At 40.0% G+C, this 9,580-nt stretch overlaps 1 protein-coding gene across 1 annotated transcript in view; it reads left to right on the forward strand.

Annotated features, from left to right (window-relative positions):
- Window positions 1-9,580, forward strand: part of RALGAPB (Ral GTPase activating protein, beta subunit (non-catalytic)) — a 59,795-nt gene that overhangs the window by 29,683 nt on the left and 20,532 nt on the right. Inside the window, 6 exon segments of the mRNA XM_009329330.1 lie at window positions 559-692; window positions 3,192-3,229; window positions 3,231-3,366; window positions 5,384-5,535; window positions 7,222-7,413; window positions 7,610-7,615. Of these exon segments, the coding sequence (XP_009327605.1) occupies window positions 559-692; window positions 3,192-3,229; window positions 3,231-3,366; window positions 5,384-5,535; window positions 7,222-7,413; window positions 7,610-7,615 (658 nt within the window).

The raw sequence follows: 9,580 nt of genomic DNA on the forward strand, positions 1-9,580 counted from the left end.
TGAAATTATTAAAAAGCTAGTTTTCAGCACACCATTTGAATTGTGTGTTTAATTCGTATGGGTTTTCATTGACAAGTCCTTGTAAAAATATCCCTTTGTAAGGTTAAAAAAAAATCTTTTAAATATTTGACTTATTGAGTGTTTAAACCGTGACATAATTTGAAGGATATTTTTGTAATATATTCATTTTAATGGACTTTTTTTTCCTATGCACAGAAGGTAAGGGTGTATGAAATTTATGAAAAGAATTTGAAGCAGGATGCTTCAAACAAGAGAACTGAAAATAAGATGGTCTATTTTTACTGGGATTATCCAAAATGTCTTTAAAAAAAATAGAGATAAGCTTGTCTGAATGATTTGTATAATGTCTGGTGGTGTATATAAGGGAGTTAGCCTGTGCAAAAGTGACCAACCCAACTTCTAGATTCTGGGTTTTGTAGATTTTTATTTTATGTGTGTATTGTGGCTGCTTTGGCTTGTGCTTGTGCTTTGCTTATTGTCACTAACGCTTAGTTATTTTCCCTCCCTGTGGTATGTGATATTGGGGTTATATCCTAGCTCTTAATACAGATACAGCTGCTGGACTACTGATACGCAGTATTCACCTGGTAACCCAAAGACTCAACTCACAGTGGAGGCAGGACATGAGTATCTCTCTGGCTGCACTGGAGCTTCTGTCTGGACTGGCAAAGGTGAGGGGTGAAGTTTTGTGTGCTCTGGCCTCTTCTCAAAGGGTGATTAGAGTCCTGTTTAGGTGAAAGTCATATGCCACCGAACAGATGTCTGTCTGAGTTTGTCAGCAAATGTTCTGTTTGGACATGAGAAAAAACAGTATTCACTTTGTACTTCTTCATCTCCTAATGTAAATGCTCTGTGGCTCAAACGATGTGTGCCCTGTAAATGCCTTTGGCTGAAAGTGAAGCTCAGGGTGGCTTGTTCAGATACATGTGGCTCTACTGTACAGTTCTGGCTGGTTTTGTTGAGCTAGCTGGATGGCTCCTAACCTTTCTCATGGATTCCCATGTGTGTCTGGTTTTGGTTTTTGTTTTGTTTTTTTACACTACAGGGGATGCATCTGCCATATTAGGTTACACAGTTGAGGAAAAACTTGCCACTAAGCTTCCAGTGGCAGTGTAGGGGCTTGGGCCATTAGTTTTCAACCCCACTGTGAACCATTTATCATAGCTTTGCTTGGCTGGGCCAGTCTGTCTGTTCACTGTGTAACCAGACTTAGAAACAAGAGTTTTTATTGCTGTTACTTGGCAGATTGCAAATATGCCAGAGTATTACAGAAGGGGCAATTAAGTTGTTTAAGCATTGTACCTGCTTTTCCCCTTTCATCTCACCTTGGAAATAGTTTTCTGACCTTAGCAAATGATAGTGTATTTCTAATATGAAGGTGTCACCTTCTTTAGAGCTTTATCTGCACACAGTTCCTTGATTCAACAGCAAATAACTGAAGTAAAACTACTAGGTGGGGGGGCTCTCTGCGAAGTAAAATGCCCTTTTCTGCTTGAGGGCTCTTGTCCCCAAGCTGGACTTCATGACACTTGTTAAGCAATAGTCCAGTGTATTTACAGCAGCCACCATGACCTGGCGTGACAGTTCAGCATTTCCTGTCACATTCCCCTGGGAACTTGACAGTTCTCTTTGAAATACACGTCTCAGGCATTTTTTTAGAGCGTGGAGTCAGCACTGAGCCATGTTGGACTGGGTGCTTATTTTATTACTGCAGTAGCATGAGCTGAAGGATGTGTTTGGAAGTGTTCTGCAATGAATTAATGTATGGTTATTGGGTCTTACAGAGCGTCATACAGAACCAGGGGTTCCTGCAGCTTGTGTGGTTAAGCCAGGTTTTTGTTTTTTTTTTTTTTCCTTGGCTTGCAATGAGATGGAAATGTGAAAATATATTATCTTTTCAAATGCCTGCCCAGGTTAATATTAAATATTGTAATCTTTGTATAATTCTCTTGCAACTGAAGTAATTCTTCCTCTGGGGTATCTTGGATATCTTTCCCCTTCGTAGTGAAGAGAGTAGAAAGGGATCACCTCTTGCTGTGGAGTTGGAGAACCAGTTCTGCTTGTGCATTTGGAGGTGACAATTCCCAAAGCCCTTCTCAGGTTAGAGGCTGCCCTGTCTTGTGTCTGTTCAGCACCAGGTTATTAGTGGGACTTGGTAAATTAAAAAATCCTGTTTCCTGCAAGAGTGCTGGTTCACCAACCTGCTTTTCATAAGCTCATCTTGAGGGGATTCTATTTGCCGTAGATCTTACACTTCTGAAGGAAATGCTGCCTTCGTCCTAGGGCTCTGAATTGCCACCCGCCCCGCTGTGTGGAGTACAGCTGCCTGGCTCCAGTGTTGTCACCAGTAAGACCATCCACCTTCCTGCTTGAATAAGGGTGCACCTTAATGAGTAAAACTTTACATGGCATGGTCAAATGCTACAGAGTAGAAAGATCCACCTTTGACTGACTGTTCCTGTGCCAAGTCACAGGTTGGGAAGAAAAGAGAAGAGAATTTCAGTTCTTTAGTTTTATAATGTAGATCCTCATGCCTCAGTGTACCCAGTGTATGTACCTCTTCACTAACCCTCTGGTCTGAAGCCTTGCTCCCTGAAGCCCTGAGTTGGGGGAGAAGCTGAGGGGTTTTTGCAGTGAGTTTTGGGAGAGGAGTTATGGGGTTTTTTGCCAATCTGCTTGTCTGAGGGTGGGTTTTCTGTCCCTTTTTCACTGGTGAAAGTTACTGTGCTGACAAAATATGCCTAGTGGAAAGTTATGTGAGCGGAATGAAGCCCTGTAGAAGGGAGACTTGGCAGTGAGTGGGTTCTCAGAGATACAGAATGGGTTGCTATAGCTGAAGGAGAGAGAGGTATTTGCTGAAAATATGTTTTAAATGCTAATTTATTCAGCTCACAATTAGTTTCTTATCAAACCATATTGGTACCACTCTTGCTCTTGGAAACCAAACCATGCAATGTGGTGGCACCTCAATGCAGCATTTCTTTCTTTTAAGTTTCAATATCCATCACTGTTAAATATTTTTACCCACAGCTTTTAAGCTGTAATCATAAAAGAGCTCAACCGTTTATTCCTATTTCTTAAAACTGCATTTAAAATGCTTTTAAAAAAGATTTCTTCTCTGAAGGATTTTTGTGGAGCAATTCTCATCCTTTCCTGCTTGCTTTACACAGGTGAAAGTGGTGGTTGATTCCTCTGATCGGCAGAGAGCTCTTATGCAGCTACATAGTGTACCAGTGCAGCCGCCCAGCCCCGCTCCACTCCCGTGACCTTCACTCCATGATCGTTGCAGCTTTCCAGTGCCTCTGCGTCTGGCTCACTGAGCACCCCGACATGCTGGATGAGAAGGTAAGTGTCTCTGGTGTATATATTTCGAGCACTCCAAATTGTAATGCCTTTCGTGCCCGACCTGTCTGTTCCTGATACTTTAATGTGGTTTTCTTAGTTTTCAAAAGTATACTAGGAATTTCAAAACTGGTTTCCGTGCAAAATAGTTTTGAATTTTGATTTCTGCTCTTTATTCACCAAGAATGTTTTTGGCTTTAAAATTGCCTTTCATATTTCTAAGAATGTCTTGATCTTTCTTCTTGCTTTGTGAAACTAGAAAATGAGAGAAGAAAAGAAAACCTGAAAAAGCATCATCTAGACTTAACGGAATTCCTTTGATGCTAATATTTTGATAATCATAGCTTGTTCCACCAAGAAACCAGTTTTCTAGAAACTGAGCAAGGCTCAATCCAAGATGGAATTTGCTTGGGAAGCTTGAAAAGAGCAGGAAATGAAAGATGCGTGTTTCCAACAGCCTTCTGTCCTGCTGTTTAAAAAAAATAAATTAAAAAAAAAAAATTGAGTGCATATTTACATTGCTGGTCTCCTTGCAGAGGCAGCTCAGTGATCTTTCTATATTTTTATATATAATGTATATTAATATATATTATATAGTATATTAATATGTATTATATAATATATTAATGTAGTTTAATATAGAACATATGTTTTATATATCTTTATATTTTGTTTATATACTCTATAGCATCTATAAAAATATTTATATAAAAAAAAAAGAAAACTGAAAACCCACAAGCAGGACTTTAAATAAAGATGCTTTCTGCATGCACTTTGGGATACTGTCATGGCGGTAGGTGACTAGGACAGCATGGTTTCCCTGGATGTGGCACAGCATGGGTTTATTCAGCTGCATAATGTTTTACTTCCTTTCATTAGGTTCTCTTTTTATTTTTATTATCACTACATATTGAGATAGTGTTGCATACTGTGTGTTGTGTATACTGGACACTTAGTAGCTCGTTCCTGAGTCATGCTAGTCAGATGGGGACCTTTCATTGCATTTGGAAGTATTAGAATTGCAATTTTCCAGGTGCCTCACCTTATATTTGCTTTGAATTTCACCTGCTGTTTTACTAGCCAACACTGTAAATGCCTTCTGTAATTCTTCATGGCCAGTCTCTGCATCTTGACGCTGATTAATTTTGCTCTGTCAGAAAACTTTTAATCTTCCTCTTCACCTCTTCAATTATGAATATAAGGAGGGACACAGGCCAAGGCATAGAACCCTGCCTGGTCTCTGGTGGTAAAAACTGACCACTTGTGTTCAGATTTTAGCCACTTATTTATTCATGAGAACACTTTCCTTGTTCTATAGCTCAAGCCATGAGATTTGAACTTTTGTTGTAGTAATCCAAGTATTTTCAGCAAACAATTTTGTAATGAGCAACACCTGTGAGTCATACCTGCAGTTCTGTGTGTTGGCCTCTCCTGTAATAAATTTGTTGAAGCTTTGCTGTGTACTTTTAGAATATTGTTATTGTTCTTCTCGAATGATGAATAATTTTGGATGAATTAGATACATGGTATGAATTAGATACCGTGATATATTTTACTCATGAAAAGCTGTTGGCAATTGAAAGATTTGGAGAAGGATTTCTTGTAGTTTTCCAGATGAGTTCATTCTTAATGTGCTTAGAACTTAAAAGTTGTGCAGAGAGTCTCAGAAATGCATTTATTCTCTTTAAATATGTTTATGTTTTTCAATTGCAACTCCTAGTAGTCCTCTTGGCAATTTTGTACATATGTAATGGAATATATTATGTGTATTCATTCAGAGCATTTTCTACCATTAGAATACAAACATGAGTAGACATCTGTAGATGGGGAAAATATCATTCCTGTAGAAAATGTGATCTTATTCCAAGACTGTCTGTTAGAATAATCTTCTGCCTTTATTTCTGAGCTCATATTACCAGCAGTACTTTATTTTAATCGATGGTATATTACTGTTTCACTGAGGTCTTTGAGACATTTATCGGAGTGCTTCTGCTTTAAGGTGGTTCCTCTTGTGTTTTAGGATTGTTTAAAAGAGGTACTGGAGATTGTGGAGCTGGGCATTTCAGGAAGTAAATCCAAAAGCAGTGAACAAGAGGTCAAGTACAAAGGAGATAAGGAGCCAAACCCTGCATCCATGAGAGTGAAGGATGCTGCTGAAGCTACACTAACGTGGTATGTAATTCGTCAGAGCATGTTTACTGTTTAGCATTGCCTTGTCTGAGGGTGTTCTAATTAGGAGTTCCCAGCTGGTGAGACCTCTGTGATGTAGCAAGAGCATTTGAAAAGTCAGGCAGAAGCTCCCTCTGTCTTGCCCTTCGGGCAGGGTTGTCCTGTGCTGTGCCCTAGCTGTCTTCCCCCTCCCATTACAGGTGTTCAACAGAAAAAAAGATCCCTGTGATTGCTGCCTTCCCCTCTTGCCTGTTCTCTTCCCCTCTGCCATGCTTCTCTCTTTGCTCTGGGAGAGCAAAACGCAAGCCCTCCTGCAGCCCCTGGTATTCTGTTCTTGGCCAGACCTCTCTGCAGACAGCAGTTCCCTCTGTCTCCCACTTGACCTAGTGATCCTGTCTCTCCATTCCCGCTTCTCCTTATCCTCAGCCCGACAAGATATGTCATCCCCATACTGATTAGGAAATTGATAGACACTGTCTCATGTGTAACACAGCAAGGAATGGCACACACAGCAGATGTAAGCTGGGGCAGGGTGGGATGTCATTCTGCCCACAGCATTGGGCTTACTTAAATATATTTGAGAGGTTCTGCTGGAAATGCAGTAACAGATAATGTGTGGGTTGGGGAGGGGAAGCACACAGAAGAAAACTGAGATTTGCTCCAGAGAAGTTGAAAAGCACTGTTTTACTAGATGAACAGCATGATGGTAGACAGGACAGATTGAGGATGGGTAGGATAAATATGTTTTGCAAAAGGCAATAGCTGCTTTCTTTTTTGCTCTGCTTTGCAATAAAATTGTTATAAACTTTACTGTTAGTAAAAACAACTACTCATTGGAAATTGTGGACAAACCTTTATTGTTGACTAAAAGTTTCTCTTTTCATTTAGAGACATGAAACTATCTGTTCTCAGAGTAAAGTGGAAAAGTGTGTGGGGAGGACTTCAATAAACTTACTTTTGGTCTGGGCGGTGGTGTTAAGAGTAAAGTCCTGAGATCCCATGATTTTCAGTCTGACACTGGACCACTCTCATTATTAGTTCCTGCCATAGAATTTTTCCATTTCTAATAGTATTAGGTAGATCCTGTACAACTTCAGATGATTTAAATGGGTACTTCTATGATCCTTCCAAGGCCGTGGCTCCAAGGAGGTAGGCACTGTTGGACCACACCTGGAGGCTTTCTCCCAGGGAAGGTTATCATCTATGGTAGCATTGCTTGTGTGATCCTGGGTCTTTCTTAAAAGGTTTTAAGTTAATGTAATCTGTACTTGAAGAAAGCAAACATAACTAGCACATCTACCCTGTCTGCCTTGCTTGTTGATATAAGAGTAGGCTAAAGTACGGATGATTATCTCCAATCATCCATAATCTTCTTATGAGAATGAACATAAAGCTGTGAAAGGGTACAAATTTTCATGCTTTAAAGCATATCTTAATATCTTTATAACCTAGGTTATAAAGAAACTCATTATGTAGGCAGAGTACCCTTCTTTGTAGGTTTTCATGTATGTGTTTCTGAAGTTGCTGGTTCTGTTTTAAAACAAGCTGATGGGAGAGGGCAGGCTTGCCCTGATAGGGTAACTGCTGTGTCAAGATACAAATAAAGAATAGGAGTGAAGGTCTGTGCTTGGGTGGAACAGTTCGCTTTCTTAATCTGTCATAACTCTTAACTTTTTTTCTCACTTGCAGTATTATGCAGTTACTTGGAGCATTTCCTTCTCCCAGTGGCCCTGCTTCTCCTTGCAGCTTGGTGAATGAAACCACATTAATTAAATATTCTCGTCTACCTACCATAAACAAGCATAGCTTCCGTTACTTTGTTTTGGATAATAGTGTCATCCTGGCGATGTTGGAGCAGCCTCTAGGGAATGAACAGAGTAAGTTCATACTTCCCATTTCCTTCTTCCTCTGGTTAAAACTCTCTGTATGGAGCCGCAAAACAAAGGCGCTTCATCAAGTGTCTCTCTCACATTTCAGGGGCTTACCTGTTCTGTGGGTGTGTGATTGAGCAGAGTGTTGTTCTGGGATGAAGTGGTGGGAATAACTTTAATGCCACTGATAGTTAAACAAGTTCAAGCCCATCCAAATTGTTCATGCAGTTGTCTGTCTTTCACCCAGTTAGATCAGATACTTGCAGCTGACTGCCATCTAAATTATTGCTGATGGACAAAAGCAACAGCATTACATTTTGAAAACATCCTTGTTCATGAAAGAATGAAAATATAAAGAGTATAGGAGGCTTGATAGGGATAAGTGCTCAACAAATGGTTGATGTGACATCTTTATGCTTGCACAGTTGCTTTTGCTTGCTTTAGGTCTCCTGTTGCTAAATGTTTCTGTGGGTGCTTTCAGCTCAAATGGTTTTAGTTGTTTAGGAGCTGTTATAACTTTCCTGTGTACCATCCTGTTCTATCAATTTACACCTATTGTAAAGGAGACCTATCACAGGGTGTTGGCTTTCACAGCTGAATCTAACTTGTTTCAGCCTCATATGCTTTGACCAACAAGAATTAATATTAAAAAAATCTGGTATTAAATTACATGATGCTTTGAACTGAATAACCGATCCCCCTGTAAGTCTTCATCTATCATGGCATTACCTAACAGAATAGATGAGAATTCTCTTATATGCTACCTCGGTTTACGATTAATGTTTGTTAGATCTGATCTGCCACAGATATATTTTCCTCATCTGTGGACAGGATGGAGTCTAGATATACTAGTCTTGAAAACGGAGGTTGCACAGAACTTCATGAACTGGCTAAGAGAAGTTGTTACTTTGAGTTGTGGTCCAGAGTGCTCCAACCTCATTAAGAATCACTAAACAGATCTTGCAGAAAGTGCTGATGCTGGGAGCCATTGCCGCACGTCCACCCACAGTCTGTTTGAGCAAGCGTGTTCCTGACTAGAATGCATTAGAGCACGCTAGAACAGCTGAGCAATTCTCATCCTTACTCTGCCTCTGCTAAATGCATTACTGAGGAATCCTATTAGATTAGCTATTAGAATCTCAAATTAGATTATCTTTTCGTGTTGTGCATGACTTGCTTACAAATCCCCTTTGAATTACAAGATTAATTGCAGTAATGCACAAGTACGTCAGATCACTTTTGAGGCAGATCGCTGAAGTGGATGATTGTAGGGAGCTGGTTTGGTTTGTCTATATGTGTGCTTATGTAGCTATGCTGCACCCTGACTTCCCATGAAATACTGGGGAAGGAATATATGTCTGCTAGTTACCCGATGGTGTCAATTTGTGGTTTATGTGCACAAAAGATAAATATAAATAATTTTCAGAAAAAAGCTGTAGAGGTATGATGATCCCTTTTCTAAGGTGGCTAATGTCGGTGGCCGTTTAAGTCTCAAAGGAAGACTGAAATCTCTGCAATGTTAAAACCATCATTGTGCAAGTTGAAAGGCACCTCAGGAATCTGCAGTCTAACCTCCTGTGCTAAATAAGGTCAATACTGAATTCAGACCAGGACAATGCAACCTGACATTGTCCAAGTAGGTCTTGAAAACCTATGAGGACAACTTCTCTGTGTCCCTATTCCTTGTGGTGAAAAATCTTCCACGATGTGAAGTCAGAATCTTCCCCTGTCTTAGTTTGACCATTATCTCCTGTCCTTCCACTGTTCTTACTGCTGCTGTTTTGTGTGGGACCTTTACCAGAAGGTCATGGAAGTATCATGGAAACTGTGTCTCCATATGGTCATTTGTCTTACCTAAAGAGGCAGTGGCTGGACAATCTTTTTTCATTTACTGGAGATAATTTGGAGAGAAACAGTGATCTGCACGAATTTGGAGGGAAGTTACTTTTAATGATGAAACTGAGCTGGCAACTACTGAACAGACCACAAAGTAGACTAGTACTTCCCTGCTGCAGAGAGGAGGATTGCTTGCTCCTCACCAGGAATTGTCTTCAGGGTCAGGGAGGAGTTAACCCTGAAAACAAAATCTCTGTCATCATGCCTGCATTTCTTTCTAGTTAAATTATCGCACAGTGAACTGTTTGCAATTTATGATGATGTATTATTCTCTTAACCCA

The sequence above is a fragment of the Pygoscelis adeliae genome, unplaced genomic scaffold (genome assembly GCF_000699105.1).
Source record: "Pygoscelis adeliae isolate BGI_AS28 unplaced genomic scaffold, ASM69910v1 Scaffold407, whole genome shotgun sequence".
In the NCBI taxonomy this organism is placed as follows: Eukaryota; Metazoa; Chordata; class Aves; order Sphenisciformes; family Spheniscidae; genus Pygoscelis; species Pygoscelis adeliae.